The 27255-nt window shown below is 40.3% G+C and overlaps 1 protein-coding gene across 6 annotated transcripts in view; it reads right to left on the bottom strand.

The window, feature by feature from the left end:
* Positions 1-215: 215 nt before the first annotated feature.
* fam184ab (family with sequence similarity 184 member Ab) overlaps positions 216-27255 on the bottom strand; it is a 230193-nt gene continuing 203153 nt past the window's right edge. For 2 of the 6 annotated variants that reach the window (XM_026194482.1, XM_026194483.1), the window contains 4 exons: positions 21465-21582; positions 19570-19674; positions 12893-13149; positions 3569-4170 (listed from right to left, as the gene is read on the bottom strand). In XM_026194482.1, the coding sequence (XP_026050267.1) occupies positions 4089-4170; positions 12893-13149; positions 19570-19674; positions 21465-21582 (562 nt within the window). In that variant the 3' untranslated portion in view covers positions 3569-4088. Of the gene's footprint in view, positions 693-3568; positions 4171-10605; positions 11117-12892; positions 13150-19569; positions 19675-21464; positions 21583-27255 lie in introns of those variants that run through there. The other 4 variants (XM_026194484.1, XM_026194485.1, XM_026194486.1 and 1 more) reach the window with 4 other exon arrangements.

Genomic DNA, 27255 nt, shown 5'->3' with positions numbered 1-27255 from the left:
TTTTACCCGGTAACATCTGGGATGGGCTCCAGTTGTGACATGAATTTAGATAAAAGAGTGTAAAACAGATAAATATTGTTCAAATCTTCCGGTGAAACATCAGCTGGCAAGAGCTCCAGTTATAAAACAGTGCAGGCATGTAAATCCACACTCATCAGTATAGCGGCATAAATTTCATCTTCAAACAGAGGATTCACAATATGATAACATACACCTGAGTTACACTGCATTAAACAGGAATGGTTTATTTAGATGAGCAATGAGAACCAGCTGGGGGTGAGATAAGGGACTTTTGTTGGCGTCTCATTTTGCTTTTACATCACAAACGAATGAACACAGCTTTTGTATTTTGTAAAACATCAGAACAAATAAACCCAGATTAGCAGACAGTATTTCAGATTTTAATTCTGGACAGAAAAGGGTGCAGTGCCCACTGTCCATTTTGCAGACTGCAATTTAAAATAAAAACGAGTGTCCGGATGGAGAGTGTCTCAGCGAGGCGGCGGTGTTTGGAGGGGAAGTCATTTGAAGAGTTTGAACTTGCGCATCAGTGGCTGGACAGTCTCTTTTGGATACGGCTTCAGGGCTAAACACGTGGGGATGTTCTCAGGCTGTTCGATCCAAAGCTTGTGGGAGACACCAGCCTGCGTCAGAGACTCAGACAGACCAGAGAGGGCAGCCTCGTCTGGAGCCTGGAGACAAAAAAAGCATACTCTCACTGACGACTGCAACAGATTCCTGCAATGAAGGACAGAGTTCTGGGAACAAAACACTGCAGGTCTGTCCAAACAAGAGGCTGAGACAGTACATCTATTTCTATATGCACCACTTTGTTTGTCCTAACAGGCTTTGGTGGGTTTAATAAAGCAGCCCAGTAAAAACAATAGACAACAGCTGTTAAGAGTAATACACCAGCACAATGCTTTCCTTTTAAATGTAAAGGGGAACATCTTGAAAGCTGAAAACAGGCAAAATGAAAGACACCCCTTGCCAGTCTCTTAAAAATGTAATATCATATTATGTTTATAGGGAATAAATCAGCACTCTGACACTTCTTTTAAAAGTGAAGTGCAATTTAAAAATATATATATTTTAATAGAAAAACTGGGAGAAGTTAATAATAACACAACACACTGTAAAGCCTCCTATTGGGCCGAAGTGGACCTTTCACTGGCTTTGGCCTCTGTGTTTGACAGCCCTGCTTCCGAGGAGAAAAATCTCTTATTGCGAACTTCTACTTGAAATTACAGACTTTAAAAGTCTAATGAATTACAGGGAAAATGTATCTGCTAGCGCATAATTTATCACCGTATCGTAATGTGTAGGACTGGTCTTTTAATTCGGCGCTCAGCTTGATCACTCTGATATTATTATTTGTTAAAATGAAGGGTTTTAAATGCTGCTAGAGAAGCAATGACTGTGAATAATAGCCATAAATCGATATTATATAGAAATTTACTGCTGCTGCTGATTTCAAATAAGAATGTCGACTTATAACATCTCCGTATTTAATCTGTATCGGGCGATGAACCCGCAATATGCTCCAAGAAGCTAAAGTAGCGAATTTCTGAACAGAGTTTGGCACGGCTGTCTTACCCCCAGCACCACCTTGTGCATGGAGTCCAGCTCGGACAGGTAGCGCTGTGTGTCCGGATCTCCGTAGTGCAGGTGGATGGCGGCGGTAGCGGCGTGGCAGGCCTGAGTTATCACGGCCCCCAGGGGCCAGGACAGTTTATGAACCAGATCCGAGCGGACCACTACGTACTGGACCAGCCGGCCGGGAGACCCGGCTCCTGACGCCGCCATCTTTAGCCCGGACAGGAACTCATGCTCTGTTTATTTTCCGGGTCAAACTGTTAATAACGTGTTATGAGCAGCACTACCGCCCTCTAGCGGTCACTGTTAAGACTCCATAGTGTAGCAGCCTGTTCGTTTGGTATATGTAAGATTCTATGGTATTTATGATTGCATTAACAAGGAAACAGCTGGGTAAACACCACAGATTTTTCCCCTTTTCTACCACACCTTATATTTCTTATTTTTCCACTTTATTTTCACCTTCTTTCTTCTCTCTAAACATAAATCATAATCCTACTCATCATAAATATATATTTATAAAAACACTACAAACCATTTTATCTGTATACATATAAGAATGTGTTCTTCCTTCACCTTATCCCATTTATTTGTCCATCAAATTTCAAATGCATATACAACTGTCTGCAGATGAGCTCACGTAAATTGTGTCAATTACTTCTGTAAATAGTAAAGCCTCCTGTGATTTGATCAATTTAGCAGAAATTCAAGCTGCCAAAAACAAAATTCATAGAAACATGTTTAAGTAATAAATGATTTTAAATAACTAAGTAGATTTGGGAGCACAGGAGGACAGTAGCTACTTCTACTGACTGTTGGGAAGTTTTTGATGAACAGCCTCATTTTAAAGCGATGTTTGGCACAGCTGCATCATAAAGCCCATAAAGCTGCTCTGCTGATGATGTGATCTCATATCTCCAGTGAGCACAACAGTGTTCAAGACAACCTTTACGTCTACTTTTAATTTCTACTGAAAAGTATTTGTCTGTAGAGTCCTGCCCCCAGCATGAGGGAGTGTGTTGTGTTGTTAGACCAAACAACGCAATGCATACATGTTAGGATAAATCTGTGTCTAGGCTTTGGAGCACAGTGTAAGGGTGTGAGGGTGGGCTCCAGGAGGAGCAGGATAAACACTCGCGGGTGTGTTGTTGACAGCTGTGTTGTTCATAGTGAGTTATTTAAGATGCGCAAACCTTCTGCCCCAGTGCAGCACAAGCTCTTAATGAAGCAGTCGTTCCACACGTCACATTGAACTGACATGTCGTTAAAATGAAGCTCTGAACTGAGGATGTCTCATTCGCTTTATAACTCGTTGCCTCGACTCCTCGCCTCTCTTCCTTTCACCCCAATCAGCCCTGTGTATTTAGAGTACCGTCTCTTCCTCTGCTTTTCCATCTGTTTCCCCTCACTCCTGTATTAATTCAACAAAAACTAAAAGCTTTTGTTTTCTTTTTTTATACCTCATAACAAAATAAGTTAACTTCAATAATGGAAAAAAACCCCACAAATCACCAGTTCATTAAAAAAAAGACAAGCAAACGCCAGTAAATGTCACAATAATAATTTATTAAGCATACACATTATAATATAAATATAAAATATGCTATTTTTGATTTTAAAATTGGTGAGACATCATTATATCTGTGTTGAGACAGACGACCATACAAACAGGTTTTAATATTCTACCAAAATCGGCTGAAACTTCTATGCAGCTGTAACAAACTCGCCATGATGGTGCCGTCCTAAAATCAGAGCCTGTATTCACGGAGCACGCCAGAGAAGTGTAACTGATCTAGGATCAGGTCCGAAGTTAATGTCACCATAAATGAGGAGGCGAACTGGTCTTAGATCAGCCCTCCTAGTCTAAGATGCTGTATGCAGTGGGGCCCACGTACAAAGAGAGCACAATTACCTACCGTATAATTCTTTATATATAGTTCTTACTGTAGTCCAACAATGGCAATTAGCAGCATGAAAATGCACCACTCATATTTTATTCTAGTTCCAAGAAACTGCAAAATAAGTCGAAGAGTAAAGGAATGAAATAAACATCAAACATACGGATGATCATTGTCACTGTACTACGAGAGAAACTCCTCCACAGTGAAACAATCAGAGAGAATCAAACAATCAAATCAGATCGGAGCGATGACATTTGATGTCGCGGTCGGGTTCAATTCACTTTGGTCTCGGTCAACGGCAGGAAGTGGAAAATCGTGGCGTTTCTCCCAGAAGTGGAAATCAGCGACATCAGGTTCTGTGCGTTTGATCGACACGTCGAGGAGAAGCGATTCTCAAACCAGGATTTACAGTTTCGGTCGACTGATTCCAAAGTGGATTGATCCCCGAACCGATCAATGACGATAAATAACAAATAGTTTGAAGATTTTTTCCAGTTTTTTGTTTGTTTTTTTTCATCGGTTTTTTCTTTTTCTTTTTTTTAAAAGTTCGGTTGACATGCTGAATCGTTGTGTTTGCAGGTCTGTGGTCGATCAAAAGGAAAAGTATTGGGCGAACCACTCCTGGCGCTGAGCGTCCGGGGAGTCGATGGCAGAGTCCTTTGTTTCAGGAGGGCTTCAGGACGGACACACACAAACAGAAAGTTAAGGAAAGAGAAGTGAGAGGCTGATCGCTCAGCTCGTTTAGTCTTAAACATAAAGGGGTGAAAAGCACAAGCTTCACTTTAACGCTCTCCGATTTTTTCACACCGAAAGTCGATGTGTTTTTATAATAATCCAACTTTAGCCTCAAATGATGACTTTCTGATTGAAAAGAAAATGATGCTCTAATGCTTTCATCTCTCAGGAAAATATAGGTTCAGCTGAGCGGCCTTCCTCCAGCGAAGCTCCACAATCTGATCCAAAGCTAAAAACCTTTTTCCTTTTTTGCCTCCAAAATCAAAAACAAACATTCACACTCTGTTGATATTAACATGCAGAAAGAGCGGGGGACACACATTAACAACTGTGTGGAAGATGTTTGTTTTAGTACTTCGTCCGGTCTAAATACTGAAATAAATCAAACTGAGCTCTGCATCTAAAACATCAGTGACTGTGTGGTTTTGTGGAGGTTCATGCGAGACACGGTGTAGATGTTAATTTTGGACGTATTTTCCTAACTATTACAATAAATAGCCCAAAGCAGCCTCTGTGTTAGTTTGTGAACATGAGCTAGTGAGGGAGCATTACCAAAGCCGATCTAACCCTACATGTAACGGGATGCCCGCCTGTGCACATGTCTTCATTGTAACCAGTGATGTAACAGATGAGTTCAGCCAGTTCTTTAGTTACCACATTCCCTCCTTCCTATTGGTTGTTGTGTCGCCTGATCCTGACTTCTCCTGCTGTGTCCAATACTACGTGTGTTTTTATGTGTGTTATTTTCACTGCAGTGGCAGATTGTCGTTTACATGTTTGTTTTTAGAAAATAAAATTATTTAGACAGAAAGATAAGGGGGAATTCTGTTTCTCCTCAGACAGACCAGCTAAACTTTTTTACTATCATGAATCAATAATCATTAATATTACTGTTAATTTAGCTGTTTGTGTGTCTACCTCTGATGCTTTGAGAAAATGTAACTGGGGTTTTGACCTTTTTCCACACTCCACTGGTGTTTTTGTGTGATTTAAGTTTGAAATCTGAGCGTTTGAATGTGTAATTTTCTTTTCTGTCCACAGGGGGCAGCATAACCACAAGATTCAAGATGAGCCACGCCAGTGTTTGTCCTTCTCCGCTCTCCATTACAGCTGATTGAATGACTACTCTCCTGTGCAGCCTTTGGAAAGTAACCACGCGCAATGTTTTATCTCTAAGTAAAGGTTTAGTGAAGTTCACACAGTCCTTTGAAGTGAATAGATCTTTTAAAGAGTATTCCCCGTTTAGCAAAACTGTTAAAAACACATGGCTGTAGCAGCGCCGTCCCTCATCACCATGAGAACGGTTTAATTTGGCTCCTCAAAAAAATCATATCACGATGCTGCTGCAGTAAATCATCACTAGAGCCTCAAAACAGCTGAAAATAGTTACAAAAATGGAACAATTTCATCCTGTCTGAATAAGATTTTCTGATAGACCTTAAAAGCTATTTTTTTTGGATGTTATTTGCCTTTAGATGCTTCAATAATGTAGAGATCTGGGCTCAGGGGAGGCCAGTCCATGACCGATAGAGTTTATTATGTTGTTCTATCCAGGATTGCTTTGACTGCAGTGGGATCACTGTCATGCAAAACGAAATTTTGTAATGTTTGGCAAACTGTTATTTTTTGGGCATTTTATAGATTCATTAAAAGAAATATAAAGAAAGGGAACAATTATGTATTTTAGTGACAGGCTACTAGTAACAAAGTGTCTAAAGACACAATTTAAAATGGGTTCTTTGCTTGTCATGTGCACACACTGGTTTATCTCTTGAGTTTTTTTTATTCATTTATTGAATTTTATTGTTTTATTTATATTTTGATATTGCTAGGGATGATGCAATGATCGGGGACCATTCTTAATTTCGTTGTTCTCGTGACAATGACAATAAAGTTTCTGATTCTGATTCTGAGTTGATGGTTTTTTATGCTTGAATGATTCATAGATCAGTAACAAACAAAAACCATTTTTTGAAGCAAATAACGAGAAATGAAAATGGCTTTTGCATCTTTTTTTTTACCTATTCATGCTTGTCTGGATGAAAAAACAACAACGTGATGCTTCCCCACTTCACTGCCTGTTATTGTATGGCTACTACACCATATTTGAAAACTAGGCACCAAAGTTAAAACTACATTCTGAAACTGTAATACTTTTAAACTTCAAACAGCTATTGGACTGAATCGGAGGTTTTTGTGTGTCTCTGTTTTCTTCCGCATCTTAAAGGGAAGTACAGATTCAGTTGAGCAGCCTCTCTTCAGTGGAAGCTGAAAAATCAGATTCAAAGCTCTGAAGCCTTTGTTTTTTAAAAGATACAATTATTTGTCTTGAAATCAAAGTTTCACACAGGAGTTTGGACACAGCTCTGCATCTATAATATTAGTAATTGTGTGGATGAGTGTTTATGCAAGATATGGTGTAGACGTTAAATTCTGAATTCTTTGGAAGTATTTGAGTTTAACAAAAAATAAAAAGCCCAAAGCACCTTTTGTGTTGCTTTGTGAACACGAAATTGTGATGGACCATTAAGAAGGAAAATCTAACCCTAGAAGTAACAGGGTAACTGTCTGTGAAACGCACAAACTGTCATGTAATGCACTTTCTATGAAAATGTCACAACATTTGCTTCTTCCTATTTTGTGTCTCTGAAGCACTTCCAATGTTTCTACTGCCCTGCGATGCATTTTAATCCTACGGCTGTGTTCACATTATAAAGGATGGGTGTAGCCACTGTGGCATCACCCATTGGCTAGTAAAGTCCGATTAAAGAAGCCTAAAGTTGTTTACGCTAATGCTTATTAATCATTGTGATTAAAAAGCCTCCTCTCTGACTCTAATATTGACCACAGTTCACAAAACAAGGTTAACATCATTTCCAGTATGACCTTAACATTGAATTATTCTTTATACTATTTATTTTTTGTTACTCTCTCACTGATAAATTCAAAACTGCTGCAAAACAGTAGCCAGAAATGCACAAAATGAACCGATGGGACTGAACAGGCCAATCACAAGCTGTGGGTTGCGTCGATTCGATGTTTAATAGCTTTTTTTTAAAATGAGGGGCAGGTTTTGGTGTAGGATTCCCGCTGAAACAACTTGGGGATTAAGCTCAACTTTTCAGATTCTTAAGCTTTGTGCATCTTTTATATTGTCTTTGTCACATTTTAAAAGAGCACTGATGGGCTGAGCTTGGTGAGTATATGTGTGTTAAAATACTTTAAGAGGTTAGTTTCCTCAGCAGGTAACTCTATAACACTAAATTACTTTAAATTGGCATTATCCAATGATTTAAAGTCTATTCTTTTCCAGGAGAATGCCAATCGCGGCTGGAATTTATATGATCTAATCAAGCTGCAGTTCCTTCCTGACTCACGTCCTCAGAGGGGAAACACACCGTTCCCCAAAGTTTGAACTAATTAGTGTGTGCATCTATTAAAAACAAACACCTATCGGAGCCACTTCTGTTTCTTAATGGGCTACTTCTTAAACAAACAGTCCCATAACCCCGGGGCGATGCTAAAATTTTACGAGGGTATTTTTTTGTTATTTTACTTTCTCCCAAAAAGACCTCCCTTATATTTGCTTAGCCTAATAAATCTTGTTTATGCTGCGCACAGTCACAGTGCAGACTCAAGGCGTTCTGTTTTACCACAAATTCATAAAATATTCATGTTAATGTATAATTTGTGCTCACGGTCATCTCATATTAAACACCCTCAGAGTCTGTATTCTCAGTGTGTGCACTGACTGACAGAATCACGAGGCGATCAGAGGATTTTAAAGATAATTTTCAGGAAGCTTTGATGCAGGAAGTGCAGCTTTCTGTTCGCAAGAAGAAAAGGAGAAAAGAGAGGTGAAATGTGGTGGCATGAAACCGTGAGCAGAGAAGCTGGATGACTTGCAGGAGCAGGGCAGGAAATACGATGGAGAGGAGATGAAAAGAGATTGGCAGAGCATGAGAAGATGAATCAAGGTCAGAGGAAGAAGTAAGAAGAGCGAGAGGAGCGTATCAGATTGAAGGAGGGAGTCTATCCATTGTACGTGACAGCAGAGAGAGGATGTGGCCTCTCTTTGCATTTGCACAAATACTGGACATTGAGGGGGAAACAGAGGGCTAGAAACTCAGCAGGCTTTTACAAATGTGTGCACTTCACCTGCCTACCTTATTTTTTAAGGGATCAAGGTGCAGTCATATCATCTGCAGCTCAAGTGTTTAAGATTTGGTCTTTCAGTTGTACATTTCAATCATGTAGATCAGCGGTCCCCAACCCCCGGGCCTCGGACCGGTACCGGTCCGTGAGTCGTTTGGTACCGGGCCGCGAGAGTTGAGGCTCAGGTGTGAAATGTATGGTTTTCAGGGTTTTTATCAGTTTTCAGCGTTATTTTGTTATCGTTTTTATCGTTTACTCGGTTTTCCTGGGTCTTTTCACTAGTTTTATTTTGTTGTATTTATCCGCGACACCTTAAAGGCCGGTCCGTGAAAATATTGTCGGGCATAAACCGGTGCGTGGCGCAAAAAAGGTTGGGGACCGCTGATGTAGATTACTTCAATTTGCATTGTTTGCACTTTGTTTACTTATCTATATGTTTATATCAAAACTATTTAATTTAAAATCTAATTTTTTTTACTATACTTTTTACGATCCATCCATCCATTTTGTTCCACTTATCCAGTTCAGGGTCTTGCTGTAAGGTGACATTGCTGGCCATGACCTTTTAATATACTATGATATTTTAGGCCTTTTAAACAGCTTTAAAGAATCCCAGGACTGTATGAGTAAATGCACACGTTAGAACAGCTACCTGAAGACAGCTTATCTTTATTTTTATAAAGATAATAAGATCAGCTTATGTGAGAGCCAAAAGCTGAGACTTCAGTCTGCTCTAAAGGTTCATTCAGCTATTTTTTTTTCTATTCTTGAATCTGTATGATGTCAACAGATTACTAATATGGTCAAATCTGGCTGTGAGCACAGAAGCTGCACCCACGTTCTGTTCAAACTTTCTGTTTTTGAGGGGCAGCCATTGAGAAGAAAGCGGGCCTTGAAGGGGGAGGGGTCTAAAATGCCTTGTTTTAGAGAGTCATTGAACTGGCTTGGCGTCTCGTTGGCTCTGGTAAATGAGGATTATTATTGTTGCAGAGTTTTGTATTTCAGATTTTGATTTATATTATTGTGTTTTTGGTGCATGATACTTGATATTTTGTTTTTTCTTCTGGTGTTTTTCTCTTTAGTTCCTGTCGACATGATTGTCTTGATTCCTTTCAGCTGTTTCTTATTCCTCAACTGTTTCTAATCCCTCTAATTCTCCTACATTTATATGCAGCTTACTCCTGACTTTCTTGTTGTCTGTCTGATACGCGTCTATGAAGCTTGTTTTTATTTTATTTGTTTGGGGTTTTTGCTGTCCATACCCCAAAATTTAGGGTCATTAACCTAAAACACGTAACTTTGAGTTAGTCATCTTGAATTTAGGATTAGATTAGGATTAGTCTGGGACTTAAACATACCCAATTTAACACCATTAACAGGCTGTTATACATATTGCGTTCTATATTTTCCTATTAAACAGATCTTTGTTATGAATGTTCTGGATGTTTGTAGGCACAAAGATATCTCCTTCAGCCAAAACGGGTGCAAGCTGCAGTCTAATAACTACTCTTTACTGCTCTGATGTCTGACTTACTTCTTCTATACAAACTGAAGTCTATTTGAATAACGTTTATCAGGGTTAAACACGTAACGACTTATTGATCTAAAGAGGCCAGCATAGCAAATCGCTCAAGTGTAAGGAAAATGTTTACCATCACTCAAACTGTTTGTTAAGAACAAAGAGTGTGAAGAGTGAGAGCAGAGATAAATTGTACTATAGTCTGAAAACATTTCAAAGCCTCTAACACCTGACCTCATACTGTCATCGCCTTACTTTGTTGTGCATGTTAGAATGTGTGTTAGGGTACAGCTCTGGCAATGAGGAATAATAATGCGTGTGTGTGTGTGTGTGCTTGTGCAAGCATTTTAAATCAACAGAGGTTTGTCCCAAGCTTTTGCAAAGCAGCCACTGCGTCTTACTCGGCAGTACAACATGCAGCACAAAGGAAAGAAACCACTCACTCACACACATGCTGTAAACCTACATGCAACTACACCCCCCCCTCATCCCGCCACCCCTCACACGCATACACACTGCATGTATTCATGTGAGAAGCATGTTGCATAATTTATCATCATATCAGTTCACACAGTTCGTCACAGCCACCAAAGCAGCGTTTACTGGAGCGTAGAGTAGAGCAGGATCAAAATAAGACACCACCACACACAGAGGGAGACGGTCCATAATAGCAAAAGACAATATCTACTTCAATACAAGTCTGCATTAAAAAAAACGTTTATTTACTTTTTACAAAAACGGTCGAGCCCATTTCGAGTCGAGTAAAAGTGCAACATGCTGAAATTTAGATGATGGTGAGGATGAAGAAAGAAACGTCACAGTGTGACACAAAACAACGACAAAAAAGACACAGTGGATAATAACAACAGGTAGTGTAAACGTCCTGAACTGAAAAGAAGAGAAAACAAAACCAAAAAAAAAAGAACATTCAGCATGCACACAGTTCAGACAGCAACATGTTCGGACTGATGGGAAAGAAAAGAAATCAAAAGTAAAAACATGCCCCTTTTGCATTCCAAGGCCATTCTTTGAAGCTTCAGTCGCACACGGGACTCTTGTGTTTATGTTGCCCTTTCCATATTATTCACTTCTATTTAAAGAGCTGCCAATGCCTCTGAGTTCAAACGTGCTGCAGCAGAAAGTAGTCGTGTCCTTTAATGTCGACTCAGGGTCAGCTGGTTTGTGATATAAACAGTAAAAACCTCAGGCCCTGAAAGGAGGCAGAAAATCATCTACAAGTCTTTTTGATTAACTGTTCGCCAAACCCTAACCCCGAGGAGAGAGGCTGTTATCAAAAACTATTAACGGTTATTATCACCAAAAAGTATGAAAGGACCAAACTGTCGTCATAGCTTAGGGTACTCCAGACGTTTAGGCTCTAGATGTCTTTGATGTAAAACTATCTACAATCCATAGTTAAATAGTTTGGACATTATTTCCACTTAAAAATCTAAATCAAGAAAAACAAAGTGGTGAGGATTTGATTGAACCTGGTTTGCTCTACTGTAAGCTGCAAACAGTAGCATGTCTGTTAGCTTATTAGCTTAAAATTTGCTTTTAAAAAGTAGCCCTGGTTACTTTAAAAGCCAAAAACATTACATCAACCATGCATTAAACAGTTTTTTCTATTGTTTTTTTCCCCAGTGGTTTAAAGTAGCAGGATTAAACTTGGTTTTCAAAAAAATAGCCCTTGCCTGACTCTCTCAGTTGTCTCTAACAGTCCTTTTTCTATTTGGGATGAATTTATCGCAGAAAAGTGTAAGAGCTTTATGCTAGCTTCCAACCTGCAGTATAACATAAATCTCACACAAGCACTCCATCAGGACGATAAAACCTGATGTGGCTCTAGATAGTACTTTGCTAGGGACAGCATTAGTGAAACAAGAACACCCCCTTGGTTGGAGTTGGGAGTGACCGCTTAATGTAACACCATAACACCTTGAATGCAACGAGCCATGCAGCAGTTTTTATCTCATCAGTTAATACTATGTACTATAATGCCAGTTCACCCTGAATGTCTGAAACATGTATACGATGCCTGGTTCTACTTCCTAATGATTTTTTATAGTATGGGACTGTCTCATTGTTGAGGATTTCAATTTAATATTTTAGGGCCTTTGCCTTGGAATATAAAGCACCTCCTCAAGGTTATACAGCTGTTGTGAATAGAAAGGTTTTATTCATTTCCAAGGAAAAAATTATAATATGTTGACTAAACCTTGGTTGAGTTTGTTTTTCTGTGTCACCTTTAATGTCTTTGCATTTAAACAATCTAACATCACTGTATCTGGAGAATACCATAGTATCCACCAATCACCTAACGCCAAATCTTTAAAATAACTGCCTGATTATGTGATGACTAATTTTGTTGCAGCTCTAGCACCTGCTAAATACATATATTTTAATCTTGTTCCAAACAGAGTCAAGTGGAAGCAACACCTGGCAGTTTAACCAGTGTGTTATCTTGATTAAACTAATAACAAAAACTGAGAAAATCAAGTAGCAACAGCTGATATTTAAGCCAAAAAACCAAAGTAATGATCTAAAAACAAGCAGCGTTTTTCTGCCTTTTTTGTCTTAAACTCAGGTTCCACATCTTGCTTCTACAACTGTCAACAAACTGCAGAGGGGAAAGCTCAACATGGCACCAGCAATCAACAAGGTTGGGAATCAGCGAACAGTTGATCACAGCACAGAGCTTCTGAAAGCTTCTTTTTTTAGAATCTGCAGCTATAGCTGACAATGATTTCATGCTTCTTATGGTTTATGAAAGTGCCACACTTGGCAAGAAAGAATGAGTATAATAAAACAAAACATCTGTAGAGAAGAAGAACCAAGTTCTGTTGTTTGTTTTAAAATCTAAAATAAAGATATTATATATTTGAATGTTTACCTCTGGCCACGACTCACTTCAGTAAAAGTGCTTCTGAGGCCTGTGATTGGATAATTAATGCGCTGCTGTTAGTCGGGGCTGAAAAGGTCTCACCTCATGAATTTCTTGGGTTCGGTGGGAGGGGTCAGCGGGGCAAGAGGTTTGTTGGAGTTGAGCTCAAGGTGATGGAGGGGGGAGTTGGGGATAGGCTCTAGGCGACTGGGCGGGGTTGGGGGCGGGGGTGGTGGTTGTGGGGGCTGGCCGCTCCCTGTACCCACCAAGCCCATGCCCATACCTGCTCCCTCCAGAGCCCTGACATTAGGAGAGCTGCTCAATCTGCTGGCTGCTGTTTTCTCATTCTTTCTCTTTTGCTACACAGGAGAAAAAAAAAAGAAAAAAAAAGAAAAAGGAGGGGCATGGGGGTCAAAAAGGAGCAAAAGGGAAGTTTAAAACAAAATAATAATAAAAACTTAGGAAGTAATGAAAGGATAAAAAGGGCAAATGGAGTACAGGGAGAGCTCTGGAAGCTGTAACAGTTCAGCCAATGAGAGACAGGAAAGAGCAGCGTGCTAACTTAATAATATTCAAATGCTGATCGAAGCAGAGTGAATGGATCAGTCTGAAGACCGGCATTGCTCAGTCACAGTCTTAAAGCACCAGTCACTCTGAGCAGAATGAAAGTTCAGATGAGAAGAGATGTGTAAAAGCGGGAAACATCTCACACTAACAAATGGCTTTGAAAGCAAAGGAAGGCTGAAGAAAAGAAGACCAGTCAAATCGGGTGGCACATTTATACACACAAAGACATGATCAGAGAAAGGGTTTGCAAAGAAAACAACGCGTCACAGGTCAAAGTTGTACCTGAGATCGTGTCAACAGTTAAATCATGCAGTGGGAACCATTCAGCTCAGACACACATGACAATGAGACATTCTGTTAACCAGAAACATCTTCTGAACCTGTTTCCTGCTACGAGCTATGAAGTCCTGCATGAGAATGTCAATCTTGTTCTAAACCTTTTAATTTTCTGCTCTTTTGTACTTTTTTGCCACAAAAGGAAAAGGTCGGCACACTATTTACTTTAAAATATCCATTTAATTCTTAATGCAATGTAACAAAGAAAAGAGTATTAATTTCAAAGGAGCTTCTTTAGACATCGGTCAAAGAGAAAAATGAGCTGCTATTCTTATTGTAGAAGCACTAATTGATTTAAATCACCACGGCAACCACCATATGTCTGGGAGTGTTATCACATGGGACACCAAGAACAATGAACAAAGGGCCCACAGAAAATCAGAATATTTGATCTGAAATATATTCAGTATACAGTCTGGATTAGAAAACACTAGGAGTGATTTTTGGCATCATCATAAAGATGCATTACTGAAGCAGATGTAGTACATTAAGCTGAATATTCTAAAAATGTTTTCTAAAAGGGAACGGGGATACAATTTGAGGGGGGAATTAAATTTAAAACATCCTCGTATCCGTACAACATTAAAAAGTTTTTGCATCTCTGTGTGTGGAGTGAACAAGAAGGCATCGGTGGGCAAGGGACGAAAACAGGGCGTTGTTGGAATGCTACTACGCAAGTAACCCCGGCGGAAGGGGCTACATGAATAGGATGAGGGACCTATGGATTCTTCGATACCCAACATCCACAATGACGGCGAAACAACTAGTAGCTCAGTGTTCCAACATTCGAAAGAAGGGACTGCTCTCACAGCTAGAGATTGACGAGGTACAACACAAATGCTACGGCAAGGAGGAGTCAGGACGCCAGGTCAGGGGGGAGATATCATCACCCCCACCCGAGATTGGGTACATAGCCCCAAGTGCGATAGGAGAAGGATCGTTGAGTGCGAGAGGAGCTGACCTGAAAAATAGGATCATGGCCAAGCTTGAAACCTGGATCCCCCGTAGCCGGTTACCAAGATTACGTGAAGTACCCTCAGAAGGTCTGCTAGATGATGTTAATGCAGCACTACGGGCAATACCTACAACCACGATTACCGACACTAACAAGCTGATCTACAATACGGCAGCAGTGATCAGTGAGATGCTTGGCTACAAGTTGAACAGCCACAAGGGGCAGTACCCTCCATGGAGAAGGAGGCTAGAGGGCAAGATCAAAGTAGCACGGAGAGAGGTTAGCCAACTAACGGAGTTGCAGAAAGGTGCGACAAATAAGGTGCCTAAGAAATACAGCAAGCTGTCCATACCTGAGGCCTTGGAAACTGCCAAGCAAAGACTCACAGCCTTGGCCAGCCGCTTGAGGAGGTACACCAGAGAGATAGAAGGCAGGAGAATAAACCAGCTGGTTCTCCACAGAACCAGCAAAGGTGTACTCTCAGTGGCAAGGGAACAATAAGAGAACAGCACCACCAAGGCTGGAGACGGAGCAATACTGGAAGAGCATATGGGAGAAGGATGCAACCCATAACGGCAATGCTCAGTGGCTAGTGGATCTGAGGGCAGACCACAGCGACCTCCCTGAACAGGGTCCAGTAACCATCACAGTGGCAGATATCCAAGAAAGGGTCTCCAGTATGAAGAGTTGGACAGCACCAGGGCCCGACATGGTTCACGCCTACTGGCTGAAGAAGCTGACTGCACTCCACGAGCGTCTGGCAGCACAAATGAACCAGCTGCTAGTTAACGAGAGACACCCGGAATGGCTAACTGAAGGCCGGACGGTCCTGATCCCCAAGGACCCCAAGAAGGGACCGGTCCCCTCCAACTACCGACCAATAACCTGCCTCAGTACTACATGGAAGCTCCTGTCAGGCATCATATCGGCTAAGATGAACAGGCACATGGGTCAATACATGAGCGGGACACAGAAAGGAATTGGCAAGAATACCAGAGGTGCAAAACACCAGCTACTGGTAGACAGAACAATCAGCCGAGACTTCAAGACCAGACTGACCAACCTGTGCACTGCCTGGATTGATTACAAGAAGGCCTATGACTCAATGCCCCACAGCTGGATACTGGAATGCCTAGAATTGTACAAGATCAATGGGACCCTAAGAGCCTTCATCAGGAACTCAATGGGGATGTGGCGGACAACACTAGAGGCCAACTCCAAGCCCATAGCACAAGTCACCATCAAGTGCGGGATCTACCAAGGAGATGCTCTGTCCCCACTGCTGTTCTGCATAGGCCTGAACCCCCTCAGTGAGATCATTAACAAGACTGGCTACGGATACCGACTACGGAACGGAGCAGTTGTCAGCCACCTCCTGTACATGGATGACATCAAGCTGTATGCCAAGAGTGAACGAGACATCGATTCACTGATCCACACTACCAGGCTATACAGCAATGACATTGGAATGTCGTTCGGACTGGAGAAGTGTAGTCGGATGGTAACAAAGAGAGGGAAGGTAGTCAGAACTGAGGGGATTGAACTACCAGAAGGCAACATTGCAGACATAGAGGACAGTTACAAGTACCTGGGGATCCCGCAGGCAAATGGGAACCATGAAGAGGCCGCTAGAAAGGCTGCAACCACCAAGTACCTGCAGAGGGTCAGGCAAGTCCTGAGGAGTCAGCTGAATGGTAAGAACAAGATCCGGGCCATCAACACGTACGCCCTGCCCGTGATCAGGTACCCTGCTGGGGTAATAGGCTGGCCAAAGGAGGAGATAGAAGCCACTGACATAAAGACAAGAAAGCTCCTTACCATGCATGGAGGGTTTCACCCCAAGTCCAGCACCCTGAGGCTGTACGCTAAGCGGAAGGAAGGGGGCCGGGGACTGGTGAGTGTCAGCACCACAGTCCAGGATGAGACAAGGAACATCCAAGAATACATTGGGAAGATGGCCCCAACTGACCGAGTGCTCAGTGAATACCTCAGGCAGCAGAAACCCAAGAAAGAGGAGGGAGACGAGGAACCATCATGGAAGGACAGGCCCCTGCACGGTATGTACCACCGGCAGATAGAGGAGGTGGCTGATATCCAGAAATCCTACCAGTGGCTGGACAAAGCTGGACTGAAAGACAGCACAGAGGCACTAATCATGGCAGCACAAGAACAAGCTCTGAGTACAAGATCCATAGAGGCTGGGGTCTATCACACCAGGCAAGACCCCAGGTGCAGGCTGTGTAAAGATGCCCCAGAGACAATCCAGCACATAACAGCAGGGTGCAAGATGCTAGCAGGCAAGGCATACATGGAACGCCATAACCAAGTGGCCGGCATAGTGTACAGGAACATCTGTGCCGAGTATAACCTAGAAGTCCCGAGGTCAAAATGGGAGATGCCCCCAAGGGTGGTGGAGAATGACCGAGCTAAGATCCTGTGGGACTTCCAGATACAGACGGACAAAATGGTGGTGGCTAACCAACCGGACATAGTGGTGGTAGACAAACAGAAGAAGACGGCCGTAGTGATCGATGTAGCGGTTCCGAATGACAGCAATATCAGGAAGAAGGAACACGAGAAGCTGGAGAAATACCAAGGGCTCAGAGAAGAGCTCGAGAGGATGTGGAGGGTGAAGGTAACGGTGGTCCCCGTGGTAATCGGAGCACTAGGTGCGGTGACTCCCAAGCTAGGCGAGTGGCTCCAGCAGATCCCGGGAATAACATCGGAGATCTCTGTCCAGAAGAGCGCAGTCCTGGGAACAGCTAAGATACTGCGCAGGACCCTCAAGCTCCCAGGCCTCTGGTAGAGGACCCGAGCTTGAAGGATAAACCGCCCGCAGGGGCGCGCTGGGTGTTTTTTTTTTTTTTTATTTGTAGGTTGTGTATCCTTGAGGTGTTAATGGGGTTATTGAAAATGTGTATATGTGCGTATGTGTGTGTATATACGTATGTATGGATAGATAGAAACATATATGTGTATAAATAAAAAAAATAAAAAATTACACATAACATATAATGTAATTGCAAGGAGGTATTTCTGTAGTCTATTGATACTAGATAGTGGAAAAGGGGTGGGATTAAATAAGTTTATGCTTCTTCCTGCTCCGGCGATCGTGGCTCAAGAGTTGGGAGTTCGCCTTGTAATCGGAAGGTTGCCGGTTCGAGCCCCGGCTTGGACAGTCTCGGTCGTTGTGTCCTTGGGAAAGACACTTCACCCGTTGCCTACTGGTGGTGGTCAGAGGGCCCGGTGGCGCCAGTGTCCGGCAGCCTCGCCTCTGTCAGTGCGCCCCAGGGTGGCTGTGGCTACAATGTAGCTTGCCATCACCAGTGTGTGAATGGGTGGAAGACTGGATATGTAAAGCGCTTTGGGGTCCTTAGGGACTAGAAAAGCGCTATATAAATACAGGCCATTTATATTTACCTTTTTGAACATGAACGTTATTTGGAGTTGTGGTTGCTCGTTTTCCTTTTGTTTTGCTTTGTTCATTTGTCTCTTTTAATTCTATTTTGTTGTACTTTTTCAACATGTTCAAAATAAAGATTCAATCAATCAATCAATCAATCAATCAAACTTCAGTACAGTGCTTGAGTAAATGCACTATGCTATATTTGAACCACTGGTCCCATCCATACTTTCATCCAGTGGAGTTAATTGTATTTTTAGTGGGGCCTGTGCCACCCCATGCCCCCCCTCTGACCACACCCTTGACAACTACAAGATGGTCGTCATAAATCCAGTAAAAAGAGAAAATACGATGCCGGTGTGACAGGAAGGAAAGAAAAACCAAGTCTCTAATAAACAATTGATTTTAAGGTATTTATTGAACCTTTTTTACACAAGCTGAGGGAAAGGTCTAAATTAAATTGTTTCAATTATCAAATATTAAAATAGAAATAAATGTTATTTATATGATTTCTAAAAATGTGCCATTTAATTATCCTTATATAGTATACAGAGCTTTTCCTTTTGTTGCAATATATTGTGTAACATTGGGGGGCGGGGGAGTCTGGTATCTAAATTAATGCTTGCTTTTGCTTATCTGGTTATTTCGCTAAACCAACATCCTATATACTGATTTTTTGAGAAGTGCTTTAAAGAACAGAAATGTTTGTTTTCAGCAGCTTTAAACAGATCACAAAATCAATGCTTCAGAAAAGCACCATTGTCCTTTTGGCTTTAGGTTTAAATTCTCTAGTTATATAATTACATTGAGCCACAGCGACTAACAGGAAACAGCATTTATTTAATTAAAGGTAATAAGAGAAAATAATTTTATTGCAGTCAAACTTCCTGATTTTATTTGACTGCATTCATTAAAACCAAAGGCCCTTTCCTTTTGTGGTGTTTTTATGGTGCATTGAAATCTATATGAACTGTGACACTTTGGTTCAGCTGCTGCAAACAAACAAGATCTTGGTATGTAGACCTTGGACAGCCTCCCCCTCACTCCTCAGTCTGTGCTATTATCTAGAAATGAAAGAAACACCACAGTTCCTGTTCCTCATGCCGTTTCCTGTCCGTTTCTCCATCCTTGACGACCTTCATTTTACAGAAAAGAATAAATGTGATAAAATTGATTTTTTTTCTCCCCTTGTCCTTCTACTGTCTCTCATAAACTCTGAAAGTTTTACTGGAACATCGTGATCCTTTCTTTGCTGTAAAACAACTTCATGTCTTGCTCTGTAAACTTTGCTAAAGGACGACAGTCACCTCAAAAATGGTGTAATTCTTAACAGGTATTACTTAAAATGATTTACTGTGGTACCTTTTTAAAACCTCAGCACTGATGGTGTTGGTTGATCAGCACGGATGTACATGAAATGACTTGGAGTGGATATCATCTTTGCTATGTAGTAAAATAATGGAGCAGGCTTATCAGAGTGCCCCTGTGTGTGGCGTGTTACAGGATATTAGGGCCTACCTTAATGAGCGGGTTGATAACTCCCACATTAGGACTGGCGGTGAACACTTTGTTGAAGTTGGTCTCCCTGTTGACGAGTTCCAGCTGGTAGAACTTTTTATCGTCCTGGAGGAGAAAATCGTGTTAGCTGACAGCCAGTTAGGCTGCGGAGGACTCAGGGGAGTGTAGAGTGACTGAAAATCACACATTTAATGAGCTCTGTCTGGCAACATTTCCGAGTGGCACACAAACTTGACACTACAGTTTCATGTCTTTGTGAAAACTGCTTAAAAACAGCAATTCTCACAACCAAACTCTTCTGCCCACCAGAATTTTGCACCTGTGAGGTACCTTTTATGCACTTTAGCATAAACTTTTCACCTCCCAAGCGCTCCAAACTGTCAGAGACAACTCCACAGCTGACTCAGACAGCAATAGTGCCTCAGCATTAAAAATGTAACCTGATTAATAAAAATCACCATCTCAGTAACACTGAGTGTCAGACAAAAACAATGAATCTCACAATGTTAATGAACTGAAGTAGATTAGGTCTCAAACTGTCCGAAAGAGAGAAACTAAGCCTGACAATGGTGCTGAAAATTGTGATGCAGCGTTTAAATGAAGACTAATTCCAACATATTTCTGAGGGTAGCAGTTCTGAATGCCAACATGTGAATATATTTAGCATGTTTCCAAGTTTGGACGAGTTGAAATCTTTTATTTTATTTTTAAACATTTCAATTGTCACATGAGGTTTCGGACTCTTCTTGAGAAACAACTTTGTGGTGTTCCTCAGGATTCTGTCTTGGGTCCTGCACTATTCTAATTAGCACCTTCTCTTTAAGTCAAATATTTACCGACTGTTCGTTTTATGAAGGACTCCTCACCCATACATTATTTTTAACATGTCAAACTCTGTGAGTAATGAGTTATTAAGCTGTATGTGTGTGTATGAGTAGTCGAATACATGTTGCTGCCCTCGACAGTCATGAGTGCAAATACTGCTTGATTAAACTACTTACTCATAATTAAGTTCATATTCAAAGGCAATTAACTGTTAGATTTTATAAGATGTTAAACACCCAGCCACAGTCACTACATGGTATAACTACTCGACCACAGCAAAATGTACCCAGATTCTGCACAGGCATGTCAACGGTAACCTGCAAGACGCTGGTGTTAGCACTGCTAATGTTAGCCACCCTTTACTAAATTAATCTGACGCTGTGTGTCTGAACTACTGACTGAAAAGGTCAAAGCTAAGTGTGAAACCATTTAGAATTGGACGAACCAAGTGCTTTTTTTATTGATTGTAAGACAAGTTCTTTGCTAAATGCTTGCTTTCAATTCTCCTCACACTCTGGCTTGTTTTTCTCTTTTGGTGTTCTCTTGGTTCTTTGATGAGGCTCATTAGCTAGCCTGTGGCCAGAAGTGACAGACAGATGATTAGTGCAATGGACGTCATTTAATTATTATTTAAAATGCGCTGGCCGTTTCCAAACAGCTTCAAAAGATGACTTCAAAGCTGGTTCTGTAGTAAAACCATGTGGTGTTTCACTTTAGTCTCGAATATAAGATAAAACATAGTAATATAGTATAAAAACGAGTATAAAATCAGTGTTGTTAGAAAAGTAACTTGTGAAAATCAGCACAACCTGAGCGATTTTTAATTGTACAGCAAACATTTTTTTTGTTGGGTTTATTCAAATGTTTAGCCTAGAGTTTTCAGGAGAGTTAAACATATATTTTGTGGGTCTGGACAACACTATCCATGCTTTCTCTATAAATCAGATAAGATCTGGAAAGCATTACTCATCATTTTTGTTCAGTGTGCAAACAAATAAGGGAGGATGCATTTTCCTCTTCATGTTTATAGCTATAGCTTCTTATGGTTGAGACTTTACCTCAATACCTACCACCAGTTTTTTGACTAGAGTTTCTCTCTCAGAAACCATATCTTTGAGCTCGGCGATGAGCTGCAGATCCTCAGGACGACTCTCTCTGTTCCTGAACTTATCCTCTGTTCCTTCCAACCTGTGAGATAAAGAAAAAAAAAAGACATAAGACCATAAATATCCACCCACAGTCTAGGCTAAAACAAAATTATACATATCTAAAAATCAAGCAACACGTCAATGCACAGTTTGATCCAACAAACTGTGTGCGTTTCTTCCACGTATTAAATATGTGACATCAAACATTAGCAGGGAAAGATTCAAAGCAGGAACATTTGATCTGGCACTTTATAGTGTATGTTTACAAGATGGAAGCATTTAAGAGTTGAGAAAATTAAAAGTGTGTATCAAAAGGCGATTTCCTTTTTCATTACACTTTAATCAATAAAACAGTAATTGTCCTTCCTTTCTTCCCCGCCCTCGCCTCTTCTCATCACAAAAACTATTATGTCAGCAGCTGTGCAGTCCCTGTGGAGAATGTTTTGATTCTGTAACTTAGGAGAACTTTCAAAAACGTTATAATGGATTTATTTTCACACTGGCCTTTAGAGAAATCAACACTTTGTGTAAAAGCTCTGATTAATTTAACGTCTGGTGACGTTTTCCCTTCTGCACGCTAAAGAGCGCAGTGCAGTAAGCGAGTGACACGCTCAAGCAAGCAGTCATATGTTGTACTGTTGGCTTAAATTAGTTATTTTTTAAGCTGTGATAAACTAAAATTTTATTTTGTGCACAAAACTCAAGTAAACATAAAAGAAACATGCCGTGATACAAGTCATTATGCCAGTCTCATAATTAAACAGCGATGCACTCAGTTGCAGTTACTGTGTACTGGGTTGCTAATAAATCAAAGTATTTTCAGAATATGTTTTTTTTTCTGGTCACAAGAATTATGACATGACACTAGGGCTGCTCGATTATGGCAAAAATGATAATCACGATTATTTTCACTGAAATTGAGATCTTGATTATTTGACGATATTTAACAATAACAATGTATTGAATAATGACTTTAAAGATTGTCAAAAAATAATATAAAACAGTGGTCAAATACTGATAACAGTGCAAATGTTTGCAATATAAAAAATAAATGAAAAATGTAAACATCTATGTTTAGTGAACTTTGCAGTGTTGCTCTGTGGTGCAGCTACAACACTGTAGCAAAGTTTACACACTGTGTCTACTTGATCCACGTCTGACTCCGCGAACCCACAATGTTTCCACACCACTGAAGTTTTTTTTACCTCTCTTTTCAACCAGCAGTCACTCTCCTCTCCAAATAACTTCTGCTTAGCTTTCCGAGCTTCCCTCTGGTAATTGTTGTGACACGTGTTCGAAATGCAGAGAGGTGCGCTCGATTTGCCACACGGAGCAGCGCGAGAGTAAAGCACGAGGGAGGGGCTAATAATCGGCTCAGTCATTTTTAATGATCGTTGAAAGCCCAGATCGTAATCGAGATTAAAATTCGATTAATTGAGCAGCCCTACATGACACCCTCATAAATTTAAATTAGGAAAGAAAGAAAAAAGAACTTAAGCAAAAGAAACAATAACAGGAAAATGAAACCATCAAAGCTCAGTTACAGAAACTTTTATGTGAGGCGTTTTAGGAAATGAAAACAGGTCTTTTTGATCAAACACGACTTCTTTTCATGTTTAGCTGCAAGCATGTTTCTAGTTTTGGTAATACTTTTTATTATTATTTGACAGTGAACTTAAAAACTTGTTACACTAACACAGTACAAATTTCCCTGGATTTTTCTCCTGTATCTTGTTTATAGTTCTTAAAATTTTGTATTTCAGGTTATTTTTTAGGGTTTTTAGTCTTTTTTTTAATATTGTGTTTACATGCTGAGTACCAAATATACTTAATTGGTTTTAGACTCCCCCATGTCCTTTTCTTTCTTGTTAAGTCTACATCTCTGTCCCCCCCGTGCGCTACCTCCAGTTTCAGTTTAGTACTCTGTTGTCTCTTGTTTTTTGTCTTTTATTTTCGTTGTTTATTGTTCTTGATCAGTTTCAGCTGTCCTTGTTTCCCAGGTGTTTTCCCTCCTCCTAATTGCCCCTTTTCTATACAGTCAGTGGCGTCTTCCCATTGTTTATAGTTCTTAAATTAGTCTTTGTCCCAGCGTCTGTCTTATACCCTCATATATTCAGACTCAGGTCTGTTGTGTTGTGGCTTTTGCATTTTGGACTGTTTCAAGAACCTCATGAGGTGTCTTCTGAGTTAACTCAGGTTATGAGTCTCTTCAGTCCATTTTTCATAACATGATTTTTTTCATTTTAGTAAGCTTCACATTTTATATATTGATGGGTTGGAGGAAAATAAATCAAGCACCCATCTTTTAACAGCTAAATTTGAGCTTTTAAGTATTTAACATAACAAAAAAATAAAAAAAATAAAATGGCAGTAGTGATTGCTTTCTTTAGGCCAGCTTCTCTTCTAGATAAATTGCAGTCACTCCAAAGAAAATCTGGCATTGGAGTGGAACAGCCAGTGGAGCTCATCCAAGTGATGCTGATAAAAGCTGATCTGCACTTTTGTCAGATATTAGCTCTGCTGTTGTGCTGGTACTTTTGAGTTTATCAGACAGGCGATTCATCATTTTTTTTCCTGTTTGCCAAACATTTTCTGCTGCTCAAGTAGGAGAATATCTACAGTATGAACCAAACTAAATTCTGGTTGCTGCTTTGTATTGTTCAAGTGCAATAATCACTTTAGGGATCTAGAGTAAATTCTGAACACGAAAGTAAAAATATGAAGGAAAGGAGCTTGAGGCTGTTGCAGTCTTTGTGTTTTGAAACTGGATGCTACGAGCAAGGGGCAGAGAAAGGACATAACCTCACCCTACAGCACACCCATTATCTTCTTTTTTTGGCTTTAATAGTAATTATCATTTAAAAAATTAAAGTCAAGTTGTATTCAATGAGATATGAAACTTGCTTTGCTTTGCTTTGTCTTAGCTAATTAACAACGTCTTTAGAGATATGTGGGCCTCATAGGGTCACGTCTATGCTCGCCTTTTTCTTTTTTGTTAGGCAAAATATAGCTGATGTTATTGTGCTAATCTTTATTTAAGAAAAATTCAAGTTGGATCCTTTTTTACTGTTAATAACTGATTATCTATCTATCTATCTATCTATCTATCTATCTATCTATCTATCTATCTATCTATCTATCTATATCTGTGTTCAAGCAGACTGAGTTGGTGCTAAAACAGCTCTTCCTCTGAGCAGGAGCACACTGAGGCCAAGTGTTTAGTGACCAGCTATTTTGTGCCTGAGTACCACAGCATCAGCAACCCTTCGCTGAGCAGAAGGACCCTCAGTCACACCCACAGGAAAAGCAAGGGAGCGCTGTGCCACCAGTGGCATTTATCTCATTTTCAGATTTGTTTCAGATCACACGGACAGACGGTTTCCAGCTTACGGACAAACACACACACACAAAACATCATGACAACCTGCAGGGAGAAAATCCGCTGCATGGTTAAGCTGATAAGAGACGCTGGACAGCCACGACTGCTCCAATATGTCACCAGCAAACCTGCAACACTGTGTTCATGTGGATTTTCTGGAGGTGCTTCATCTTCTTGGTGAAGGTGAAGTCTGTGATAAGATGATGACTTAGAATCTCTCAGCAAGAGTCTGAGGTTTCAGGATTTCAAATGTCCCAAAAACAGAAATGAGAAATGGTCAGGAGGGTTTCTGTTATCTTTGCCACCTTCTTATCATGTCTTGACCTTTTCTCTCATAGCCGCTGTTGACACACCACATTCATGCTACTCACACCACATCAGCAGCTGAACGAACAAATGCATGACCCACTCATGTTGTTGCACTGGTCCATGTGCACAGTGTTAACTCTGAATAGTTTCAGCTGTGTGGTTGCAGACACAAACTACTCATTAAGTGAACATTTTTCCCTAGTTGGTTTAAACTTTGTAAGTACAATAATATACACCAAGACATACAAATACAAAAATGTCGTGAGAAAAATGAATGAGAAACTGAAGAGTCATTTCGAAAACTCACTGTGCATTTATGATAGAATATGGAGATATAAAGAAGCACTCATCAAAGAAAACGTTAAAAATAGAAAAGAAGGCTAAAAGAGAAATGAAGGAAAGATCCAAAAGGTCACATTAAGCAGCTTTCATACTGTATGCTTGATATTTTCTCTATAAAGACTTTATAGGAGGCAGAGTTTTATCTACGGCAGCCAGAGACAGCTTGATCTTTAAAGGAGCAGTTTGATTTGTTTGGTCGTGCAGCAACAAAATTTGTTTTCTCTTTGAGAAGAAATTGGTGTTTTGAGACTTGCAGGGGGTTTTCTGCAGGATCCTTGGAGTCTTTTTCAATATTGCATTGCTAATGTTGCAGAAAGCAAAACCTCTGCGATATTTACATACAGTTTAATATGTGTTAATTTGAGAACTGGTGTTGAAGTGTTAGACAGTAATTATGCTTATGGTGCCGCTATCATGGTTCTGGATTCTTTTGGTCTCATTTTTATTTAGTAATCTTTTCTTTCTTTCTTTTTTTTTAAAATACACTACCTGCGTTTATTTAACAAGTCAGTCCCCAGTATATACAGTATGTGGACAAAAGTGCAGGGCCACTTACATATTACATCTACAGGATCTGCTCATCCATGGAAACCATGCCATGAAGCTCCTGGCATACAGTTTTTATGCTGATGTTAATCCCAGAGAAGATTTGGAGCGCTGCAGTGTTTGAGTCAGCAGAGTGTTGGCAACTTTTACACATTATGCATCTCAGCAGATAACACTCTGTAACTTTACATAGTCTTTGCAATACTACTACTTTGGACCTAAGTTTTGGACTAAAGATCTAGATTGTACTCTTCTTCCTGGTGTCCTGGAATTGAGTCCCCTCCCTTTGTGAATTTTTCCAGTCATGATGTACGACCTCAGCTGGAAGGCTGCTAATACGACTGCAGACATGACTACAAACTGAAAAATCCTAACTTCATAAAAACAAAAACCCCGCAGGCGAGCTTTTAAACTCCCAGAGGACCGAGCAACAAGGTGCACAGGCAGAGAGCAAAACACTGAAATATTCATGAAAACTAAACAGTGCAGCAATTTCAGGGGATATTTAGAGGGAGGGTAAAGCTGTCGCGTCATCACAGTGATTAATTAGGAAGGGACACAGCTTGTTAAGATAAATCTATGCTGTACTTAATTAGATGACAGAAAGTGGATTATCTAAGAGGAAAGCCCTAGAAATGCATCTTTAGGGACTTGAGTGAAGACAGCAAATCAGGAAGTTTTCCTGACTTTATTAAAGTAAAATTCTTACCATAATAACAAAAAACAAAAAACAGCCTAGAATACATCTGTAACCTAAATTTCCTGCATGGACTACAAACCTTGTGCCCTGATAATGATGTAGATGGTTTCATGTTTTTTCTCTTTGGTAAGGGTTCATTAAGAAGCAAGGCTGGGTCTGATTTCAGATAGATTTAAATGGACTAAAATGAGTGTAATTCAGAAAGAAAAAAAAATCTAAAAAGTTTATTTGAACTCAACACACAACCACTGATCACAAATTTCAACACATTAATCTCTAGGATCAGAAAAAACAACAGGCAGAAACCACAAAAAAACTGACACTGAAATGTGATGCAACTAAAGTCAAGCCTTGAGATGGGATTATTTTCTAAAACACTTTTGTGGCATCATTTTTAAGTTTTTGATTAACTATTATTTAATCTTAAATAAAAGAGA

Source organism: Astatotilapia calliptera, chromosome 15 (genome assembly GCF_900246225.1).
Source record: "Astatotilapia calliptera chromosome 15, fAstCal1.2, whole genome shotgun sequence".
Taxonomy (NCBI): Eukaryota; Metazoa; Chordata; class Actinopteri; order Cichliformes; family Cichlidae; genus Astatotilapia; species Astatotilapia calliptera.
The sequence above is the reverse complement of the archived record's forward strand: the minus strand, read 5'-3'. Positions and strand labels throughout refer to the sequence as shown.